Source organism: Gekko japonicus, unplaced genomic scaffold (assembly GCF_001447785.1).
Source record: "Gekko japonicus isolate JY-2015 unplaced genomic scaffold, Gekko_japonicus_V1.1 scaffold303, whole genome shotgun sequence".
In the NCBI taxonomy this organism is placed as follows: domain Eukaryota; kingdom Metazoa; phylum Chordata; class Lepidosauria; order Squamata; family Gekkonidae; genus Gekko; species Gekko japonicus.
The window spans coordinates 762236-787239 of record NW_015169180.1 but is presented as its reverse complement, the minus strand read 5'-3'; the positions used below and the strand labels follow the sequence as shown (position 1 = coordinate 787239).

The 25004-nt window shown below is 41.9% G+C and overlaps 1 protein-coding gene across 1 annotated transcript in view; it reads right to left on the bottom strand.

The window, feature by feature from the left end:
- Positions 1-25004, bottom strand: part of COL11A1 (collagen, type XI, alpha 1) — a 362318-nt gene that overhangs the window by 93860 nt on the left and 243454 nt on the right. The window contains exons 42-45 of the mRNA XM_015416098.1: positions 22497-22550; positions 16666-16773; positions 8656-8763; positions 5695-5748 (exon numbers count right to left, since the gene is read on the bottom strand). Of these exons, the coding sequence (XP_015271584.1) occupies positions 5695-5748; positions 8656-8763; positions 16666-16773; positions 22497-22550 (324 nt within the window). The remainder of the gene's footprint in view (positions 1-5694; positions 5749-8655; positions 8764-16665; positions 16774-22496; positions 22551-25004) is intronic.

The following is a 25004-nucleotide window of genomic DNA, read 5'->3' as shown; positions in this document are numbered from 1 at the left end:
GGGAGGGAGGGAGGGAGGGTCTGATGGGACACAGCTCCCCTAGCTCTGTGGCTGCAAAGCATCCACTGGTAAGTCAGTGACCATGAATTCCTTCTCTCTGTGTCTCTGTCTCTTTTTCCCCAGTTCATTCATGGCTATTGTCATCCCCTCCCCCCATCACTGCTCTCTGTGCATCCTTCCTAGCATTATTGTATATTCCAGTGACTCTTGTCTTCTCATAGCATGTCCAAGTACAATAGCCTTCATTTTAGTCATTTTAGCTTGTAGGGAGAGTTCAGGATTGATTTGGTCTAGAACCCACTCATTTGTGTGTTTGGCAGTCCATAAAACTCCTCCAACACCACATTCCAAATGAATCAACGTTCTTCCTGTCAGCTTTCTTCATTGTCCAACTTTCATACCTATGCATAGTAATGGGGAATACTATAGTATGATTTATCTTCATCTTGGTCACCAGCAACATATCCTTACACTTAAGGATCTTTTCTAGCTCCTTCATGGCTGCCCCTCCCAGTGTCAATCTCCCTTTTAGTTGATGGCTAAAACAACTAATAGAAAATCTTCAACAATTTCAATTTCTCATCATCAATTTGTGTAATTCCACAGTAATCACTACTTTTATTTTCTTGATGTTCAGCTGCAATTCTGTTTTGGCACTTTCCACTTTAACTTTCATTAGCAGTTGTTTCAAGTCATCACTGTTTTCTGCCAGTAATATGGTGTCATCTGGGCATCTCAAACTGTTAATGTTTCTTCCATCAATTTTCACTCCACCTTCATCTAAATCTAATCCAGTTTTCCTTATGATATGTTTTGCATAGAGATTAAAGAGTTAGGATGATAAAATACATCCTTGTCTGACAACTTTACCAATCAGAAACCATTCTGTTTGCACATCACCAGTCCTTACAGTAGCTTCTTGTCCAGAGTATAGGTTGCACATCAAATCAATCAGATGCGGTATACTCATTTATGTTAAAACCAACTGTAGATTTTCATGATCTACACAGTCAAAAGCTTTGCTGTAATCTATGAAACACGAACTTATTTTCTTCTGAAATTCACTCATATGTTTCAGCATTCAATGTAAATTTGCAATATGATCTCTAGTGCTTCTTTTTCTGAATCCATCTTGAACATCTGGAATGTTGCATCCCATATATGGTAATAATCCTTATTGTAAGATTTTGAGCATCACTTTACTCACATGAGAAAATAATGAGATGCTCTAATAGTTAAGATTTTGATGGACTCTGTGTCTTCTGTGGCTTGGAATAGTTCTACTGATATCACATCTATTCCTGGTGATTTGTTTCTCCCAATTGCTTGGAGTGCAGATTTCACGTCATTTTCTAAAACTGCAGGTTCTTCTTCAAAAGATTCTTCATGAAGGGAATCTGTTATCCTTTCATCTCTTTCTGTATAGTTCCTCAGTTTATTGTTTCCCTCTTTTCTTTATTTTGTCCTGTTCAGTTAATATATTTCTGTGTTGATCTTCCAGCTTGCCTAACCATATCTTAAATTGTCCTTTGATTTCTTGGATCTTATGGAATAGATCTCTTGTCCTTCCTTTTTGTTGTTTTCTTCTATTCTTTACATTGGTTATTATAATAGTACTCTTTGTTTCTATGTACAAGTTGTTGGAATGCTGCATTTAGGCTTCTGATTCTATTTCTATCAACGTTCATTTTTGCTTTTTGTCCACCTTTAGGCATGTTAAGATTTTCACCAGTCATTCATTTTCAGTTTTTCATTTCTTTTGACCACAAGAATAGTCCTTGAGTATTCTTCTTTGATAACATCTCTAGTTTCAATCAACAGTTCTTCTGGTTCATGTTCACTTGAACTTAGTAATGCAAATCTATTCTTTAAACTCTTCAGGAATGTTTAAAGGAAAAGGAAAATTGTTTTCAAAAGATTCAAAGGACAGAGATACTCTACGCTATCACTCTTTTGAATTTTTATATGACACTGCAAGGAGGCCCAAATGCACATGCCCCATAACTGAGAATTCTTTGTTGTTTACTTTTGCCTCATGCCTGACCACTTAATATCAAAAAGGTGGCACACCATTTTTTCAACTAATTTCTGAGGGAAAGCCAACACGCTGGATACCTTTCAGTTCAGAATGAGTCATCCCAAAGGGATGGTGTGGTACATTATTGAGAAATATTGGTGGGAGAGGGCTAGAAACTGAGAATGAGAGTAGGGCAGTAAAGGAGGGCCATGTGAGGAAACCCTAGGGCCAAGGGAGGCAAGGATCCTTAGAGAAGGAAATGAGGTACAGGTGCCTGTATGCCACTGCAGGGATATAGGACATGTCAACAGAAATATGCCCCCAGAGTCCAAAACAACCACCAAGGAATTCAAAAGAGGGACCTTTGCTTAAATGCGGGGACTAGCCAGAAGAAAGTTAAAAGGGAGACTTAAAAGAGTCACATCCCTCTAAGATGCATGGAAGCTATTTAGGACGACACTAATGCAGGCCCAGATAGAATGCATACCTGAATACTATCAAGTCTAAAAATATTCCTGCATTGTTAGCCAGTCGAGGAAGTAATAAAATACAAAAAGGCTTATTTTAAGGAGTGAAAAATGACCCACACCAAAGTGAACAGAAAGGAGGACAGGTGCTGGCAAAAAAAATGCAAGTCAGCAATAAGGAGGGCAAAAAGAGTATTTGAGGAGCAGATGGCCCTATAAAATACAAACAATAGACATTTCTTCAAATATCTCAAGTGGGCTTTTGGACAACACAAGAATTGCTTAAGGTAGATGGGCACATGGCAGAAGAAGTGAATTCTTTGCATGCGTTTTCACTGTGGAAAATCTAGAGCAAATACCTATGTTGAAGCTACTTCTGATTAGAAGTTTGCCTGTTGTTGTTGTTCAGTGTGCCTGAAGAACTGACAAATTGAGGTGGTGACTACTAGGCAAAGTGAAAACCACGACACACCTGAGGGCTGTTAAAGAATTCAAAAGAGAATGTTTTGACCTATTAACAAGTAGATGTAACATTGCTAAAACAGGCCTCCCTGCCAGATGACTGGAAAATATCAAACATCACCCCAATTTTTAAACAGGTGTCCAGAGGGTTTCCATGAAATTACAGGCAAATTAGCCTGTTGTGAGTAGATTAGTAGACACTGAGAATTATTAAGCACATTGAAGAACAAAGCCTGCAGAGTGAAAATCAGCATGGCATCTACAAAGGGAAGCCCTGTCTCACCAATCCCTTGTATTTCTTTGAGTAGATTAACAAGCTGTGGATAATGGCAATCTTGTAGACATTGTATACTTGGACTTCTAAAAGGCTCTTGACGAGGTACCTCATTGAAGACTCCTGAATAAAGTTAGCAATCATGGGTTAAGAGGATAACATAAGAACATAAGAGACTCCAATGTTGGATCAGGCCAAAGGCCCATCCCGTCCAACACTCTGTGTCACACAGTGGCCAGAAATACCAGTGCCATCAGGAGGTCCAACAGTGGGGCATACCAATCCCTTGGATTTCTTTGAGTAGGTTAACAAGCTGTGGATAATGGCAATCTGGTAGACATTGTATACTTGGACTTCTAAAAGGCTCTTGACAAGGTACCTCACTGAAGACTCCTGAATAAAGTTAGCAATCATGGGTTAAGAGGATAAATCCTCTAGTGGATTAAAAGTCGGTAAAGTGAATGGAGAGTTCTTGCAATGGAGGGCAATGGAGTCTCTCAACTTGAGAGTCCCAAGGATTGGTATTTGGCCCAGTGCTATTTAATTTGTTCATTAATGATTTGGAATCGGGGGAGAGTAGCCAGGTTTTCAGACAATACCACATGATTCAGGATGATGAAAACCAAGGCAGATTGTGAAGAGCTACAGGAGGATCTCTCTAAATTGAGTGAGTGGACTACAACGTGGCAATTTTAATTTAATGTGAGTAAGTGTAAGGCAATAAATATTGGAACAAAAATATTTCCTAATTGTAAATATATACTGATGGAGTCTGAACTGGCTAAGACTCAGATGTTGAGGTTGTAGTGGAAGGCTCTATGAAAATGTCGAATCAGTGTGTGGCAGCAGTGAAAAAGGCAAACTCCATGATAGGAATGATTAGGAAAGGGGTTGAAAATAAAATGGCCAGCATTGTAATGCCCTTGTATAAAGCTATGGTATGTCCAGGCTCGCACAGAGGTTAAGAGAGGCCTGGGCTACTTCCATTTCATTAAAAAATGAAAAAGTGCAAAAACAATGATACAACATTAGTAACATTATATTTTTAATGTTTACATTTAATACAACAAGAAAAAGAATATTGTCTGCAGTCACACGGAACATTAGCCACGCTAGAGAGATGGAAGATAGGCGGATTTTCCGGGCGCAATCTCACCGCCACATCCGGGAAGCGTAGAGCTCCCGTGGCTACCCGAGGCTTCCCGCTGAAGATGCGGGGTAAAAAACTAGTACCTCCGAGGTACTAGTTTCCAGAAACCGTGAGGCAAGGGCGGGCGTCTGATTGCGTTTCCAGTGGCATCCAGCGCCCGCCCATGTCCCCTCACAAAAAGGTGGGATTTTTTTCCAAGTCTCCATGGATGTGCACAAGCACCCAATGGAGCATGCACATACTTTGGTGTACAGAAAAAAACCAAACCCGTTTGTCGCACCGCCCCGCTTCTTTGCCGCGCCGCAGGATTGTCCTGTGATCGGCACCTCCCCCCTACCCACGGGACCTCCACAGAACCTCCACGGGACGTCTGATAGTGTATACAGTTCTGATCACCATATCTCAAAAAATGATACTGAAGAGCTTGAAAAAGTAAAAAGGAAGGCAACCAAGATGATTAGGCATTTGGAACACTTTTCTTATTAGGGAAGTCTACAGTGTTTGGGACTTTTGGTCTAGAAAAGAAAAAAGATAACAAAGGGGAGACATGATAACAGTTTATAGAGTTATGCACGGGGTGGAGAGAGTGGATAGTGGGTGGTTTTTATCCCTCTCCCATAGTATTATAACTTGAGGACACCCAATGAAATTGTTGAGAAATAGGTTCAGGACAGAGACAAAGAAATACTTTTTTATTCAATGAGTAATAAAACTGCGGGATTCACTGCCAGTGAAGGTAGTGATGGCCACAATCATAGATAGATTTAAAGTGAGGTTGGACAGATTCATGGAGGAGAGGGACATCAATGGCTACCAGCCATCATGACTGAAGGGAGCGTCCATCTACAGAGACAGCAAAGATCTGAATACCAGTGCTGGAAGGCAGCAGCAGGGGAGGGCCTCAATGTCTATGTCCTGTTTGTTTGAACCTCCAGGGCAATGGGTTGATTGCTGTGTGGACCAGTATGCTGAACTAGATGGACCACCAGTCAGATCCAGCAAGCTCTTCTTATGCTGTTATGTTCACTCACAAGTGGGTGGCTTTGTAGAATAAAATCATTTCCAGCAATTCATCTCTAAACACATAATGCTGCCACCAAACAGTGTTGGAAAGTAACACCATCCCCTATTTTTGTTCTTTCTTTTCTTGGTCTGAAGTATGAATGGCTGTGCACAGCCCAGTCCTCTTTCCTGCTTAGTCAGCATATTAGCTTTTGATACATGTTTTCATTCATGCCCAAGCAATAAGAACGAAAAAGCAATACTGTAGAGGAGTCAAAAAGAGAGAGTGGAAGAGAGGTTAAAAAGAATAAATAGTACTTACATTTTCTCCCTTGTCACCTTTGCTCCCTTTCTGACCTGGCTCACCAATTTCACCCTGTAACAGAAAGAAAGGTGTTACATTTCTTCTTTAGAAGGACCTGCTTTTAATTTAACTGGGGTCACTGTTGAAGTATCTTTAAATGCCACCTTATGCCCACATTTTACAAGCAAAGGCCTAAGAGGGGCAATTTTGTCCTGATCAATCACATTTTGCTGTGACAGATGAGTACTGGTATTGACTGCTATGGCTGAAAGCACAACATGCCCTCATGTTGAAACAGTCATTAATTGGATTTTAAATGAAGGAAACTAGCTCCCTTCCCCCCTCCATGTCTCCTTCAGTATGCCGTGAATCTAATTGTGATCAACCAAAGGACAGCTTCTCACTTCTCTGCAATTCAGATTATAAGCAACTGAGAAAGAGAATGTATAAGATAACAAGACTGAGTTAATGCATTCCTTCAGCTTTACAGCACATCTTATTTGTAGGGCAACTAGAGGAAGAAACTGATGATCAACAGAAAACATGAGTTTCCCAACCCTTTTCTTGTCACTGACATGCAAAGCAAATAATTTACAGGGGGAAGCAGAGGATCTGAAGGGAAGTGCTTAACCCTCACCCATCCACCACATTAACTTCCCAACATCACTCCCATTCACTTTTCTCCTATTGGGTTCTCCCAGCTGTAATTCCAGGACCAGTTTTGAGTAAGCAAGAAGCAATCTAGAGGAAAAGGAGTGGGCAGGAAATGGCTTACACATTCCCCATGTTTCACCTGTAAATGCCTTCTCTTCCTCTGCTTTGCTGCTTGGTGGCAAATACAGGGTAAGAATCCATTGTTTGCTGTAATATCTAGTTCCAGGCTATGATCCTTAGAGAGATTTAGCTATGGCTGGTTAGGTATTTCCAAAATTTATTACTTAAAATTGGGGGTGGGGGTGGGAGGCACAAAGTCTTGTTGAAATCATATCCTGGTATCTTGGGCTGACCTATTAAGATCCCCCCATCCTGCTGTATTATTCCCCACCTCCAAACGTTGCTGTCTATGGGTCACATTTGATAAGCTAGAAACAAACAAATAAGTAAATATGGAAATGCTGCCCCTCCTCTTACATTGTGATACATTTCAAGCAGTTTATCATGGGCAATGACAGGCTTTTGAGCTGTTATTTGTTGATACTGATGCTTCAACGTCTAAGGAGAGATTCTGTTTGATTTGGCTTAGATTCAGTTTTATTGGTTTTATTTTAATAGGATGTGGATTGTTGTGTGTTTTATTTTGCTCTGAGAATCAGATAATAAAAAGTGGGTATATAAAATGCTGTAAATAAATATTTCTGGGGTATAAACCCCATACAGCTCAGACTGGAGGAAGATTTTAGTTTTAATGTCATTGGTGATAGAATAACAGAAACATTGTGGCCCGTGTCATACACACTCATTTCTCATTATCTCTGATGTAGTGTTTTGAGTCTTGGACTACGACTGCAGAGGTCTGGATTCAATCCATGCTTAGCCCTAGCTCAGTTTCACCTTCCTCACGGAGTTGTAATGGAGATAAAATGTGAGGAGGGAAGGAAGGACCATGCATGCCATTCTGAGGCTGTGATCATACGCACAATTAGACCCAACATAGGTGCAAATGCTGGGTGGATTTAAAAGGCATGATCAGACAACAACATCTGGGAAGCACACCGCAGCCATCAGCAACCCGTTCTGCTCTGCTGCAGAAATGGAGTTAAAAGACACCGGGGAAAACCCATTGATAAACGGGTTGCGATGGGTGACGGATGGACTTTCCCATGTCTGATCACTCCAGCGCGCTTTCATGGTGTCGGGATGGTATGATCAGGCCATCCTGACTCTGTGCCATTGTTTTTTCCCCCTTCACTGTATGGGCATCATCGCAAACTCCATACGGAGCCCTTGGTGCAGAGGTGCAATTCATTGATCCCTTGATTAAGTGCATGAGGAAAAATGGCACAACCCCCCCCCCCTGATTCACCCGCAGTTGCATCTGATCAATCACTGATGGACTGCACCCATGGTTTCAAAGGGAGGTGTGATCATGCAACTGCGGGTCAAATTCCTCTGGAAGAAATAGCCTCGCTTCACCCCGTTTTTTCTGACTCGTATGACCGCAACCTGAGCTCCTTAACAAAAAATAATTCTGTAATTTTAGCTCGAGATTCTAACAGTACAATCCTAAACAGAGTCACTCCCTTCTAAGTCCATTGAAGTCAATGGGCTATGTAAGTTTGCAGAGGGCTGCACTGAAAATCAGTTAGTTCATAATCTACCTTATACATTAGCAGTTCTTTCATAAGGTAGTTCTTTGGAAATTCCTGCCATATTCCATAACCCTTCTGCACTCGAAAATCAGATCTTCAGATCATTTTGGTACAAAGGATCACTCTTGAAATCAAGACTATTATTTGTATGTTTTCTTCTGTACCGGTAAAGGGTTCAATTCTTGGAAATACTTTCACTTGTAACCAGTCACTATTCTTTAAAATATCTTCTATTGTACTGACTGCCTCTATGCCATTCTGATTTATATCACTGCATTATCGCCATTGCTTTGTGCATCACATTTTCCATATCCTATTTAATGAATGATAACATTATCACAGTGATAGCTTTTGTGAAGGAGATTCTCTGTTTTTATCTTTTATGCTTTTGGATTTTCCATAAAAATGTGACAGTTCTACTGTTATGCCTTGTACTTCATGGCTTTCTGACCCTTTATTAATTTTCCCCCTGTATCCAACTGAAGATAACAGTTAAAATATCTGGCTACATGGGCTCTAGTCCTCAAAAGATTTTGCCACAATAATTCTGTTAGCCTTTCATGGAATACTTTGTCATTTTTATCTCAATAATCCCAATTTCCCCCTGAAGTTTTGCAAGCAACAGCAAAATCATTGGACAGATATACAATTACAATTGACAGCAACTGACCTTGTCGCCATCTTCTCCAGGAGATCCAGCTGGACCAGCAGGACCAGGAAGACCTACGGGACCCTGTACTCCATCACGTCCAGCTGGGCCTTGAGGGCCTTTCTCACCCTGTTATGGATAACAAAATAGTATTCATCCCATCACAGATGAATTATCAACAGGGCAGAACACTATGCATTCAAGAAAATGCACTTATCAAGCATTTTAGCACACACAAATGTCAGGTGAGGGTGGTCTGATAGACTAAATGATGGACACAAATCTGGTTCAAACACGGTGAATAACCTCTGTATTTGTAAGCACATTCAAAAATGATATATCATATAGGGTATGGTGTACGCAAGTGAGAATATGACTACATCAATGAATAAGGACCAGCTTTCATTTCACAAGAGAAGATGCCTGACAGGGTGTGGGGACTGGGAATTTCATTCTTCCAATTCCTCATTCCATAATGAGGATTGTTAAAGAGTATGAAGGGATGTGGTTGTTGTATATGACTTATTCATCTCTGGCTTCAATAGCAAATTTTCTCTATGAGACTGACTTTGTGTCCTACATTTTGAGAAAGTGCCATGGACAATTCCCAACATTTAGTAAGCAGGGTGAGTTGTAGCACATGAGCATCAGATTCCTGTGTATGTTGCTGAAACAGCTTAACAGTGTGCAAGTGCATCTCTGAGAATAACAGTGGTGGACTACACTTGGTTTTGTGGGTCACAAGTTGTACAGACCTGTCTTCACCTCTGGTAGCATAATCAGGATTCCAGTCAAGAAAGTACAGCATGAAGGAGAAAGGTGAAAGAGACCGTTCCACTGAAATTATGTTAATGAATTTAGGCTTAATAGAACTCTGGGATGGTGTTGTGGATAAAGCCTTGACAGCTAGGACCTATGTGCTTTCTGCAGAACTACACTGCAATATTCATGTTTGTTATCTGGTTGCTCTGTGAGCAGCCACCTATAGATAGCTTAGAATCAGATGGTGTCCTACTTCTGTGAGAGATACACCATTGGGCAGTGTTGTTGTTTGTTTGCTTTTTAACTGAAAATCTCTGGCATTCTTCTACATGCATTGTTTTGTTAAAAATAACATAAATAGTTTTATTTCCCAGATTCTCTAAACTGACAGTTGTAGCCCCAACTCTGTGGTCTCCCTTTATAACTCTCACTTCCACTGTTTGAATTTCAGCTCCTCTTGGACTTTTGACATTTCCATCTCCATGCCTTGCACCGTTGCAGTCCTTTTTCTGTCTAACAGGTCAGTATCTCTCTGTTCCTTCAGTGCTTTCTGAAGGCTAGTGCATCTGTGGTTTAATTTTGGTGACCGATATTGCATGTTCACAATGCAAGTAAACGTCATCAAAATAGCAACAGTAATTCCAGACTGAAAGACATAAAAGAACGAGCGGTGCATGTTGTAAAATTAAGTTTATTTCATTGGGAATTTCCATTGAGCAATCACAGAGCCAGTTTGGTGTAGTGGTTAAGTGCACAGACTCTAATCTGGGAGAACCGGGTTTGATTCCCCACTCCTCCATTTGCACCTGGCTGGATGGCCTTGGGCAAGCCGTAGCTCTGATAAGAGCTGTTCTTGAAAAAGAGCAGTTTCTGTCAAGAGCTCTCTGAGCCCCGCCTACCTCACAGGGTGTCTGTTGTGGGGAGGGGAAGGGAAAGGAGTTTGTAAGCTGCTCTGAGACACCTTTGGGTAGTGAAGGGCGGGGTATAAATCCAATCCTTCTTCTTCTTCAAACTGAGCCTTTTGAATAAGGAATATTGATAAACTGAACCCTGAACAACAGTTAACCTGGCTATCGGAGCCCTTGAATCTGAAAGCATGAACACCTAACATTACTTGCACCTGTATTGCCACCTGAATCTCACGATCCTCGTCTTCATTACTCTTTTGTAGTGTTTTAGCTCTCCTTTCATTCCTCTCACAAATGTGCTCTGTAGAGGATCAGGCCTTTGAGCAGGGGCTATGGCACTCCTCTCTTTGGCAAAACACCAATTAAATACGAGCAGCCACACAACTGTTGCTGAAGGTTATCATATGTGTTTGTCAGACTCTGTTCTTACACTCTACGTGATTGGCTGCAATAAGCAAAGCTGGAGAGAACAGAGTTGCAATTTGCTGCAATGGGATTATTTTTGGTTCTCCTCAGAGCTTTACTACTTAAGCCTTCCGAAGGCTGAGCTCACTGATTTGCTTTGGCAGCTTCAAAGTCACATCATTCAAGTTTTCTAAGAACTTCCTTCCTAGTTGCTTGCTCAGTCACGATAAGGCCTCATACATATAAATTACAAAACTCAGAACTTTACATTGCAAAACAGCTTAACTTGTTACAGGAGCCATTGTCTGCTTGTCAGTACTTCAATAAGGGTTTTTTCCCTGATAGGTGTATTATAGATAGACAGAAAACAGAAATGAAAATACAGATAACAACACCCTATTCAAGATAAGAAACAGAAATGAAAATATACCAAAGGAGGAAAAGAAAAAAAATCACATGAGCAATATAATTCCTTCTCTTATATTTAAGGGTGTTCATGTTCTTAATATCACTGCTGTTAATATAGTAGCCCTCTACACAAGACCCCTCCCTGTAAGGACTGAATGCGCAGGGAGCAAGAATGGGCATGGGTATGCTGGCCCCGCCTCCCGTGCAATTGAAGAAGAGAAGAGGAAGAGATTGGATTTATACCCCACCCTTCACTACTCAAAGGAGTATCAGAGCAGTTTACAATCCCATTCCCGCCCCAACAGACACCCTGTGAGGTAGGTGGGGCTGAGAGAGCTCTCTCAAGAACTGCCCTTGAGAGAACAGCTCTGAAAGAACTTATGACTGACCTAGGGGTCACACCAGGAGTTGCATGTGGAGGCATGGGGAAATCAAACCTGGTTCTCCCAGATTAGAGTCTGCACTCTTAACCACTATACCAAACTGGCTCATGAGCATGCATCTATATACACAGGAAGTGTCTGCATGTACATTCCCTCCCCATGATCTGGGATGCTGCTTTCCGCTGATCACAGGGAGGGAGCATACAGACAGACACTTCCTCTGTGCACAGGTGATGTGTTCACAAGTCAGTGATCACAGAGGGAGGGGTTGTGTGTACAGGGCTGGCATAACTAATGTATTGGGGGACAACAGCGCACACATGCAATGAAACTTCCAAACATTTAAAATATGTCTATTGCTGAGTTGATTTTGTTAATCAATTCAATTTTATATTGAAGCACGAGAACCTATTAGATAATTATATTTACAAATTGATAAATGGCTTATATGTAATGGCTCCTTTTTGCCATAGCTAGGATACTTCTGCTCATATATAGGAAACTTGAGGTCAGAGGTAACAAGCAGACTGAATTAATGATGAAGCAGACATAAAACTAAAATTCAATATATGAGGGGAAAAACCCCAGACCATTTAAATTTTGCTTGCAGGATCAGTTGGCTAAAAGGCCATCACTAAAGAACCCCTGGCTCTTTAAGACTGAGTATTTAATTCAGTTCAATTTAACCAGTTAAAATAAACTAATGGATACTAGCTGGATAGAATTCAATTGGACCATATGTGGCTAAAGCCCCATTCAAAATTAAGCTAATCAGCCAGAGTTTCAGCTTTGAGCTCCATACCAGTATTGCCTGTTTAAATTTACAACAGGTTTGGAAGTGATTTTTTGCATCTTTCTTTGTAATCATTTAGGATGGCCTTTATGTTATTTCCTCCCCAACAAATTACACCTATTCTTTTATACGTTTAACACACACAAAAATTCATTAATCATAAAACTTTGACCATGTGAAGAAAGTCTGGTGAGAAATTTACAGCATTATCGTCCCATATATAAGGACCTGAAATTAAAATACAATAAAATAATTGCCTGATCAGTTATTGTACAGAAAAGACAACTGATTGCCCCAAGGAAAGACTTTTTTTAAAAAAAAATCAAATCTTCTCTTGAAGAAACTGCTTCATTTGCTTATGCCCATTGACTTGCAGAAGGCATGGAATGTTGAGGGTAGTTGAGCAAACCAAGATTGGGGAAAGGAGGCAGAAGGTGGTGACCAAACTGGCTTTCTTAAGTAAACCTGTGGTGATCAGCAGTCAGTACAGTAAGGAAACTGTGCTGTAGTGCTAGATGGCTGAGGTTCAGGGATAGGTGAACAGGAAACTATTATTGGTGAAGTTTGGTGCTCTCATAGAAGTGGAATATTGGGGAAGGACAGAGAATTTAGACCCACCCCCATCCCCCGGTGATTCTTTGTGACCTCCTAGGTTTTTAAATTATTGTTTATTATACTACCAATACAATTAACATGCACAGGTATGGATGCATCAATGTAAAACTGAAGTGATCTTTCAAAAGCTCTCATGAAAAGCAATGAAAACTTTGTTCCCTATATCTGGGAGATATTTGAATAAAAAGATAGCAAAGGCTAGGAGTATGGAAATCTGATAAGAAAATGAGATATAAAGTAGCGCTTTGTAAAACAGAGTATTAGGTCACTACCTTTAAATCAGTGCTGTGGTTTTACAAATATTTTATAATACAAGGTGGCCACTACTGTGCTCATAATGATCAGCTTTACTTAACCCCTCTGCCTGGGCCTTAGGGTTTGATAAAGTGTGCCAAAATGTCATCTAGTTTAATTAAATTTCTGTGGTACTCTATTGTAAATAGAAAGGGAATACAACGTGTATGCTGGGCACATATGCAATAGAAAGGTAGTGGAGTGTGAAGAGCTAACATTATTGGCTAGGAAAAGTAATAACTTCTGTAATAACTTCTGTGTTTTGCACGATTTCTTCAGAATTACTCACCGGAGCTCCCTTTTCTCCTGCTGGCCCAGGGGGACCTTGAGGGCCAGGACGTCCTGGCAAACCAATGGGGCCAGCTGTTCCTGCTGGGCCACGTTCACCTGGGGAACCCTGGAACAAAAAGAGGGGGGGATTATTACAGTTCTAAAGCAGCCGATCTAAGCAGAAGCACCCTTAAGAGATTGGCTGATGTCTTAATTCTTCCAATGAGACACCACACTCATCCATGATAGAAGTTATGTGGAGCTGCCCAACAATCAGATCCTATCATACTGCTCCATTCAGCAAAGTTTAATGCCCTCTTCAAGTCCAAGGAGACTTCTTCCAACTTAATTGGTTCTTTTGTTAGAGAAAGAGGAATGATCCTTAGCCGGGAGGAAAGCTTCCTGGAGGATGGTTGGATCCCACTAGTTATTTGTACAGTACTGTCTATTACACCTGGCAGTACCTTTCCAAGGTCCTATATCCTGGAGATGCCAATAATTGAATATGGGATCATTGCTTTTCTCTTATTACAAGGGGATGTTGTCATGTTCCAGAAGAACAGGGATTTGATGAAATTATTTTCCATTTTATCTTGGTAGGTGTTCTACAGCTAAGGAAATAATTTCTCCCCATCTCAGTTCAGAATGAGCTAGTTCTTTCTTAACTTTTCCAGTGAATTTTTAGAAAAAGCTTTTGGCATTTCTCAAGAATTCTTTGAGATGTTAGAAAAGACTAGGACTACTCTAAATTCTCGGAGCCTGCGGGCAAGGGAGAATCAGCTGGCATGGTGTGGAGCTGTCGGCTCCTGCTGCCCCAGCCAATCCTGGGATGGCTCCTCTTGCAGGGGAGCTGCTCCTTGTGCCTTCACCAAGCACGGAAGACTTATCAACAGAAAGTTTCCAGTTCCGGATTCTGTGGCAACTGAAGTTTGTCAGGCTTCCAGGACCTTACCAAAAGTCCAGGAACCTTTGCTAGACTTTCCTGGTTCTGACTAAAGGCTCAGAAGTCCTAGCCAACTACAGTTCCCAGGGTTCTTTCTGGTTTTGAGGAGCAGCCCTCTTCTTCTTCAGGATACTGGAAAGTAAATCAGGAGACTTGAACAGTTGTAGGAGAGGACTAGAATTGCTTAAATTTATTTATGAGACTAACTAAAATTTGATGGGATTTTTTTGGACTCATTATTTCTAAACTGTAAATGGTGCCATTTCCAGCTCCCCTTCCCTTTCCAAACTCAGAATCACAGCTACAGCAGCTTGTGTGACTGTCCATGGATCATCTAATTGCTCCCAAATTGTCAAAGATATATCTATACAGGCAGGTGTTTGGTCCAAAGACAGAAAATATGCTACAGTGGTATGTGAAGGCTAGAGCTGAGCTTTCTCTGTGAATCAGAGCTATTTCATAGATAATGATTTGTGGTACATCTGCATGTTACATATATGCTGAGCCTCACTTGTCAGCACATCTCCAATCCAGTGATGAGGCAATTTTTTACTGACCTCTTTGCAGCACAGGCGTGCTTCCACTATATGATGTGGAATCTGTTCCACAGGACGAAATCCCTGCTGCCCTGATGGATCAGTAAAATGCTGTCTTTTTGAGCACGAGTACCTATTAGATAATTATATTTACAAATTGATAAATGGCTTATATGTAATGGCTCCTTTTTGCCATAGCTAGGATACTTCTGCTCTTATATAGGAAACTTGAGGTCAGAGGTAACAAGCAGACTGAATTAATGATGAAGCAGACATAAAACTAAAATTCAATATATGAGGGGAAAAACCCCAGACCATTTAAATTTTGCTTGCAGGATCAGTTGGCTAAAAGGCCATCACTAAAGAACCCCTGGCTCTTTAAGACTGAGTATTTAATTCAGTTCAATTTAACCAGTTAAAATAAACTAATGGATACTAGCTGGATAGAATTCAATTGGACCATATGTGGCTAAAGCCCCATTCAAAATTAAGCTAATCAGCCAGAGTTTCAGCTTTGAGCTCCATACCAGTATTGCCTGTTTAAATTTACAACAGGTTTGGAAGTGATCTTTTGCATCTTTCTTTGTAATAATTTAGGATGGCCTTTATGTTATTTCCTCTCCAGCAAATTACACCTATTCTTTTATACGTTTAACACACACAAAAATTCATTAATCATAAAACTTTGACCATGTGAAGAAAGTCTGGTGAGAAATTTACAGCATTATCGTCCCATATATAAGGACCTGAAATTAAAATACAATAAAATAATTGCCTGATCAGTTATTGTACAGAAAAGACAACTGATTGCCCCAAGGAAAGACTTTAAAAAAAAAAATTGAATCTTCTGTTGAAGAAACTGCTTCATTTGCTTATGCCCATTGACTTGCAGAAGGCATGGAATGTTGAGGGTAGTTGAGCAAACCAAGATTGGGGAAAGGAGGCAGAAGGTGGTGACCAAACTGGCTTTCTTAAGTAAACCTGTGGTGATCAGCAGTCAGTACGGTAAGGAAACTGTGCTGTAGTGCTGGATGGCTGAGGTTCAGGGATAGGTGAACAGGAAACTATTATTGGTGAAGTTTGGTGCTCTCATATAAGTGGAATATTGGGGAAGGACAGAGAATTTAGACCCACCCCCATCCCCCGGTGATTCTTTGTGACCTCCTAGGTTTTTAAATTATTGTTTATTATACTACCAATACAATTAACATGCACAGGTATGGATGCATCAATGTAAAACTGAAGTGATCTTTCAAAAGCTCTCATGAAAAGCAATGAAAACTTTGTTCCCTATATCTGGGAGATATTTGAATAAAAATATAGCAAAGGCTAGGAGTATGGAAATCTGATAAGAAAATGAGATATAAAGTAGCGCTTTGTAAAACAGAGTATTAGGTCACTACCTTTAAATCAGTGCTGTGGTTTTACAAATATTTTATAATACAAGGTGGCCACTACTGTGCTCATAATGATCAGCTTTACTTAACCCCTCTCCCTGGGCCTTAGGGTTTGATAAAGTGTGCCAAAATGTCATCTAGTTTAATTAAATTTCTGTGGTACTCTATTGTAAATAGAAAGGGAATACAACGTGTATGCTGGGCACATATGCAATAGAAAGGTAGTGGAGTGTGAAGAGCTAACATTATTGGCTAGGAAAAGTAATAACTTCTGTAATAACTTCTGTGTTTTGCACGATTTCTTCAGAATTACTCACCGGAGCTCCCTTTTCTCCTGCTGGCCCAGGGGGACCTTGAGGGCCAGGACGTCCTGGCAAACCAATGGGGCCAGCTGTTCCTGCTGGGCCACGTTCACCTGGGGAACCCTGGAACAAAAAAAGGGGGGGGATTATTACAGTTCTAAAGCAGCCGATCTAAGCAGAAGCACCCTTAAGAGATTGGCTGATGTCTTAATTCTTCCAATGAGAGACCACACTCACCCATGATAGAAATTATGTGGAGCTGCCCAACAATCAGATGGACTTTATCCTATCATACTGCTCCATTCAGCAAAGTTTAATGCCCTCTTCAAGTCCAAGGAGACTTCTTCCAACTTAATTGGTTCTTTTGTTAGAGAAAGAGGAATGATCCTTAGCCGGGAGGAAAGCTTCCTGGAGGATGGTTGGATCCCACTGGTTATTTGTACAGTTTTGGGTTCGGATGTACTGAACCCAAAAAATAGCAGAAAGAAGGGAAGGAAGATCTCAGATCTCCCCCCCCCTTCTGGTGGCCTTGGGGAGAGTTCTCATTGCAAGATCGGCTCCTGGGAGGGCTCTGTTGGCAGTCCAGTTTCAACCAGGCAGCCCAGCAGAGCCCCTGCCGAGGCTGTGGGGAGAGTTCTCCCCACAGGATCAGCTCCTTTGCAGGCTCTGTTGGGCAGTCTGGTTTAAACTGGGCTGCCCAGTGGAGCCCCAGCGGAGCCTGCGGGCAAGGGAGAATCAGCTGGCATGGTGTGGAGCTGTCGGCTCCTGCTGCCCCAGCCAATCCTGGGATGGCTCCTCTTGCAGCTTGGTTTAAAACAAGGTGCAAGAGAAGCCGACCAGCTCCAGGTGAGGCAGCAAAGAGTTGTCAGTTCCATGCCCCCCCCCCCAACTGACCATCTCCTGCTGCTCAAAGCTTACAAAAGAGGATCAACTGAGGCACTCTGGTTGGGGCTGGGTCGCCCAAATAAAAGCTGGAAAAATTGGCATTTGGGGGGCTGAGCCATATTGGTAACTGAATACAGATACTCATTTCGGTTTATACCAAACACATACCCCTAGTAGTGACTCACAAAAGTCCATACCCTCCCACAAATTTTATTAGTCTTTAAGGTGCTACTGGACTTTCATTCTTTTCTACTGCTACAGACAGACTAACACGGCTACCCATCTTGATCTTTTCCCATTAGTCTGTGGACAGCTATTTGTGGGAATATTCCAGGGGACATCAGGGAGATAGGTCCTCTTACAGCATACGTTGCCATAAATGGTTTGGAAAGCACAGCAAATTTTTCATGGTGCCTGGGGTTTTTTAGGAGGCAGAGTGGACAGTTTTACAGATTACATAAAGGGAAATATGGAATGGGCCAGTTTTGCTCATCGAGCTTTCTGGGAATGGCTTTTGCAATTCACCTGGTCATCTGCAAAGAGGCCTGACACTGGCTGAGCCTCACTTGTCAGCACATCTCCAATCCAGTGATGAGGCAATTTTTTACTGACCTCTTTGCAGCACAGGCGTGCTTCCACTATATGATGTGGAATCTGTTCCACAGGACAAAATGCCTGCTGCCCTGATGGATCAGTAAAATGCTGTCTTTTTGCTGCATTGGAAATTTAGGGGGGGGGGTTTCTAGCATATTTTTGGGGAAACATATATGTAAAGCATCTGTCTATATACTCTCTCCTGTGAGTGGGGGACCTGTGAATTTTCTATAGGAAAACTGCCAGTGAGGATGATAATTCCACACTTCCGCTTGGATCAACACAATCCCTTGCTGATAAACTATGTGAATTTGTGCATTTCATTTTCCAGAATTCATTGAAAGCTTATGAATGGATCTTGGAATTTAAATTAAAGCAAAAAAAATCTCCAATGTGAATAAACTGATTTTGAATCTCATTGAGAAAGACCCTTATATGGGTCAATGGAAGGTGATCATCATAAATAGACTCCAATGCTTAGGATTCAATGGCAAAGATAAGGGCCTCATAAAACAAATAAAGTCCTCAGTACTGAATGTGGGTAAAACAGGTACCTTATTGAAGGCATGGCATGTATGTTCCCTTCTTTTATGCTATCTTGAGCTACTTAAAAGGACCTAATAATCCCTCATTATAGAAGAGAATTTATGCTTGCTCAGTTAAATTGTTTTCCCTCATACTAAAGGCCTAGTCAGACAGAGTTTGTAAATGTTGATCTGGTCAGCTAGAGTCCTGAGAACATATTTTATTGAAGTGTAAAATCTGGTCCAATTTGAGAGAAAGGTATTTGTCCTTCCTCTTAATCGGTTATGTGAATTTAATATTTCAAAAATAATCCAGTTTTTCCTTGTAGATGAGGATCAGAAAACTACCTTAGCAGTTTAGCTGTGGAGATGGCCTGTAAGAGGTGGATCTTGATCTGTTTGAGACCTTTGAGTCAGTCTCTTATGTTCTTATGTTCTTATGGCCTATAAGAGGTGGATCTTGATCTGTTTAAGACCTTTGAGTCAAAAACACAGTAAGATAAATCCAAGTGCTATGTAAAAACTATTCATGACTAAATATCATGTGCAGTTTGGCCTTCAGAGGTATGTCTTACTAATGTAACATGTGAATGGACTCTTAATGGACACAGCAAATGTTCCCGACCATTAAGTATTTGCTCATTTCAAATGTGGCCCTATTAAAAATGGGTTGCTGGCCAGGGGAGTAAAATAATAATTGAGTCACTGAGACTCAATTGTCAATGCTTGCTTCTCTTAGGGGTTCATTGATGACTGCCCAATATTTAATAAAGACTGCAAAGTATTTCCTGCACTCAAAAAGTTTTTCTGTATGTATTTTGGCCCTTTGGATTTAGAAGGTCCATTTTAGTATGCCAGTTAAATGCACTCTTCTTTTATAAAATACTAATAATCAAAAAAAGTGTTGTTGTTTTTGCTCTGTCTTTCTGTGTTTTTTCCCTCTCTTTGATATGGTCAACAGCATGCTTCAAATGTCCAAGTCACAAACAGGATGGCGGGAGGGGTGGTCTTCAATATTAACATGGCATGACTGAAAAGCATAGCAAAGGATTAATGCTGCTTTGCTTTGATTATGATTCCCAGAGAGTGAGAATTAAATTTCATGGCAATTACGTTCTCATCCCACAGAGGCTAGAGCTGGTTTGTTTTCAGAGTTTTTATTTGAAATGTATAAGATTTCAGAGTCAGACAGACGTGGCCCCAAACAGAAAACAAACAATAAAACCTGGTGCTGGACTTCAGCCAGCAGGCACTTTGTAGATATTCAGAGGATGAAAGAACTAAAAGCCAAGCTCTGGTGTGAAGAGACTTCCACAATACTATATAACATCGGACTGCTGTTGGAGAGTCACAGGAGAAGGACAGCATAAAATTCTTTCCCCACATGTACCCATTTCTATTTTGGGGGAGTTATTTATAGGAGCATTCAAATTTGTGATCTCCTACTTGCAGTTAAAAGTAATTCAATACAGCATGAGATGCACTTTGTGATTTTTGCTGCATGCAGCTCAGCTTTCAGGCAAACTCTGGAAGGACTAAAGACTGTGAATTCCATACAATTCAGCTGTAGTAATTTCCTGCTTCCCCTTCCTGATCCTGTATTATTCAGGTACAATCTTTGGCATATTCCAACTTTGCCTACTTGTACTTCCTGAACAAGCACAAGGGTGAGATGTACTATCAATTGCAATGCAACAGCAGGGGAGGGGCTGTAGGCTCAGTGGTAGAGCATCTGCTTTGCATACAGAAGGTTCCAAGTTCAATCTCTGGCATCTCCTGTTGAAAAGGATCAGGCGATGGGAGGCCTGTAGCCAGGATTCTGTGGCTTGTGGGGCAACTTTTTTTCTGGTGGGGCTGAAGGTCTCAGTGCAGAAAGAAAAGCCATTTGGCCAATAGAAAGCTGTTACCAGGATAGGTCTCTAAATTGCAAGCTGTCAACCACTTTAGATGACAGTTCTCAGCTGCTGCAAGTTAATCACTTCTGCCGGCCTAAGCAACCATTCTGATAACAAGCCGGCAGGTGAGGGATGATGACTTCTATAGTCAATAAAGCTAACACTTAGGTTAACACTTAACACTTAAAATTCTCTTAAAGGAGACCAGTTTCTTGACACAGAGTTAGAAGGTATCCTAGAGATCACCTACTCCATCCCCTTTGCTCAGTGAGAGAATTACTTAACTACAACATCCCACTCTGCTTTAAAGGAGCACATGCCTTTAAAAATGACTGGAAAAAGGCATTTACCCGAGAAATTCTTTTGGGGCTGTGCCCCTAAAAGCACTCTGTGGGCAGAGCCCCCCAAAGCCCCACTGTAGCTACAGGCCTGGTGATAGGTGATGCAAAAGGCTTCTGCCTGAGACCCTGGAGAGCCACTGCCAGTCAAAGTAGACAGTACTGACCTTGATAGAACAAAATTATGATTCAGTATAAGGAAGCCTCATGAGTTTGTGTGTGTTCAGTGACAGAAATACTAAGAGGTCAGTGTTTGGAACATGACATACACCAGAATAGACTTTTCCAGGATATAAAGCCACTAATATGCTGAGCCCCTTTCTATGCTCAACTGTAGCTGCTGATGAACAAAATTCATCCTGCTCTGAGTTACAGTCCAGACACTGAGAGGGTAATGTAACTGCTGCCAAAGAATGTCAAGTTCTACACAAACTGGCATTCAGTGGTTGTGCTCAAATAGCTCAGTGGCAATCATACAAAATACTTCCAGGACTGGAACCCAGCACAGGTTGAATTATTTCTAGTGGCAGCACATAAATAAGAGGACTGTGGCTGAGCCTTTGCTGGCTATAGAAATATAGCCTTGTTCTGAAACTGAAAAAGGAACCATTTGTCAGCTATATTTCAAAGATGTTTCTGAATTTCATATCTATAGACCATTAGCCACATGTGGCCCCCATCTGCAGATATCTAAATCCACAGATTGAAGCCACACAGAGGCTAAACAGATTTTTCAGCAAACTTGGGGTACTCTCCAGGTTTGTAGAAAAATCTGAAAATTAAAAACAATACATGGGGGCTTAAATCCCCCCCAAAGTAAATCCTCCTAAAAGCACTGACCTCAGGCCATCGGCAACACAGCCAGGGGAGCCTTGCTGGACCTGGCAGTATCAGCCGTGCAGCTTGGGAGCCCAGCTGAGCCCAGAAGGAGTCGCTTCAGCCCAGCCCAGTGGTGGAGGTCAGCAGCGGTGGTGGAAGAGGCCAGCAGCCATGCTGAGCCTGGCCGCAGCGGCAAAAGACACCAGGCTCCATAGTTTGGGGGGGGGACTTGGAGCCGTTCCCGGCTTGGCAATGGGGGGAAATTGGGATTCCTCCCCATGAGTCTCCCTCCCTCCCAAGCTGTAAAGAGGAAAAAGTGGGGAATCGGCAGCAATGGGGGGAGGGATTCACCCCCCCCCAAGTATTGTGGGTCCCCACTTGTGTCATCTAATTTCCATGTATTTCAGAAGGACAGCAAAGCTGAACAAATTTCACAGTGTTCTTTACAGACTGTTCTTCCAGGGCTTACCACTAGAGGTTGTTTTTTTCTGGCCTGCTAATATGTAGTGTAACAAGAAAAGACAATTTGCCCCCTGTTGATAACAGCAGGTTGCAGATAGGCCAATACATTTCTGTTTATAGTCTCTGGTGGTTGTGGACTCATTAGTTCCCATAATTACCAGGAAACAGCTATTGGCGGATTTGAATGGCATACATTTGTGTACTGTTCACAAGAGCACATATACATAACAGCATGAAAAGAATTTTTTTTTTAAAGAAGTCATTATTGGTACTAATATTTGTTTCCATGAAAATCCCTTTTCTCCTTTAAGCATATTAATTGTACTTACAACTGGACCAGGGGGACCTTGTGGACCTTCTCCTCCTTTCAGGCCAGCCGCACCCTGGGGAAAAAAGCAGAAATTATTAATTTTTCTTTAAAGAGTGAATCTGCACAGGACTTTAACTATCTTTAAGGAAACTGCTCAATTGCTTTAAAGCAATTGTGTTTAAGATGTGCACTGTTAGATGCTGGCTGATTAAGGAAACTGCAGATTTCCCAACCTGCTACAAGCCAATTCCCTGTTGCCATGCTGACACTCCCTCTTTATTCATAATAACTTACTTAGGGGAAGTTCAGTCCCCTCCCCCAGGTTGGGAGGTACTTGACTGGGTGGGGCACCTGGAGACATGGAACAGCATTCTGCTTTGCATTGTAAAACCAGAGTAGGGTTAGATATGGCCCATGGGCCACCAGGTGACCATTACTGGTTTTTGACAGCAGTGCCCCCTTCCCCAAATTGTTGTTAAATAAAAACTAAAATCCCATTCTAGAAAAGGTAAGAGAGATAAATCCCTCTTCCCAAGTGGAATCACTGCAAGCCACTCTTTAATTCCTAGCAAGTTGTAATACCAGCTTGTGGTGCAGTGCAAGTTTGCACAGCTTAGTTTCACAAAACTGAATGCAGCTAATCAGCCCTTTATTGTGTCCTGCAGGTTGCTTGGCTTTTTGTTACTGTCCATGGGGTTTTCTTGGCAAAGATACTGGAGTGGGTTGCCATTTCCTTCTCCAGTGGATCACATTTTGTCTGAGTTCTCTGATGTGGCCTGTCCATCCTGGGTGGCCCTCCACAGCATAGCCCACAGCCTCATCGAACCACTCAAGCCCTCTCGTCACGTCAAAGCAGTGATCCATGAGAGATGTAACAAACATGAAATTAAGCAGACTCTGGAGCACGATCAATGCAATGAACATGAAATTAAGCAAACTTCGGAGCATGATGGAAGACAGGAGGGCCTGGCGTGATGTGGTCCATGGGGTCGCAAAGAGTTGGACTCGACTGTCCGACTGAGCAACAACAACAACAAAAAAAGGCTGCTTGGCAGTTTTCCTCAATCCTCCCTTGACCAATCCACCCCTGACTTCTGCATCTCCAGACATGCAGCAAAAGAGTTCATCAAGCCTCTTTCCTTGATGGGTCACAGCTTCTGCAAGCCTAGTGTAATAGATGGAGGGAACCCATAATTGACTTCAGCCCCAACTAAGAGACACAAAAGGGGGATGTCCCTGTACAGAGCACAACTTTAGTTTCTATAGCAACAATCCATTCTGCAAGCTACTTCCTCAGATTTTTAAAAAAGGAGCTTGTGGGATTCATAGTTCGTCAGACTTTGACCAGAGAAACAGTTTTCCTCCCCCATATCAAATTGATCTTTCACATTTTTCTATGTCCCTTTTGCCAAGGAGCTCAGGTTTACATAGTTCTCTCCTCTGCATCTGCTCTCACCAAAACCCTGTAAGGAAAGTGATTGGCAAGAAGTCACCAACTGAGATTTATGGCAGAGTGAGTATTTGAAGCTGTGTCTCCTCAGTCCTATGACAGTCTATGACAGTGTCATAGATGCAACAAACATGAAATTGAGCAAACTTCAGAGGATGGCGGAAGAACACAGGAAGGCCTGGTGTGATCTGGTCCATGGGGTCACAAAGAGTCGGACTCGACTGTGCGACTGAACAACAACAACCCCTCAGTCCTAATTTGCTCTCAGCATTCACTCTCTAATCCCCACTTACCCATGAAACAAAGTGGGTGTCCGGGCTAATCATCCCTATCAGTCATGCCTTACTACTGAACAACAACAACCCCTCAGTCCTAATATGACACCCTAATTTCCTCTCAGCATTCACTCTCTAATCCCCACTTACCCATGAAACAAAGTGGGTGTCGGGGCTAATCATCCCTATCAGTCAAGTCAGCCTAACATGCCTTACACAGTTGTTATGTGGGCAAAATGGAACAACCCAGTGTTTGCTGCTCTGAGAAACCTGAAGGAGGGGCTCAGCCACACATAATCAAAGGATATGCGAAGGGATTCACTAGACTGTGGCTCAGTTCACCCAATAGAAATATGTGGTCTTCACAATTGTCAGTTAATTTATATTATAATAATAGCATCTGAATGTATTTTTCAGTGGTAGGAAAAATCCATAGTGCAAGTGGATAGAGAGCCACTGTGATGTGTTGGTTAAGAATGTTGGAGTAGTGGAGTCTGGTCTATGGCGGCGCGCTGAGCAGTCGCACCTCCCAGACCTCCCAGGGGTGAAGCTGCGCTCTGGTCGAAGGAGGGGGTGCGCAGGATCGTCACCCCCTGAGACCCGGCTGAAGGTGCTCGGGCCATGGGACTCTCGTGGGGTTGCCTCTTCGCCAGTGCGATGCCGGGGAATTGAGGCGCTTCTTCGTCCTGAAGGTTCTTCGTGCTATGAGACCGAATGGAACCAAGCGACGCTGACCGGGGCAAGTGTAGGAGGTCGAGTGAAAGAAACAGAGCTTAAACAAGGTCTAAGGACCAACTATGAA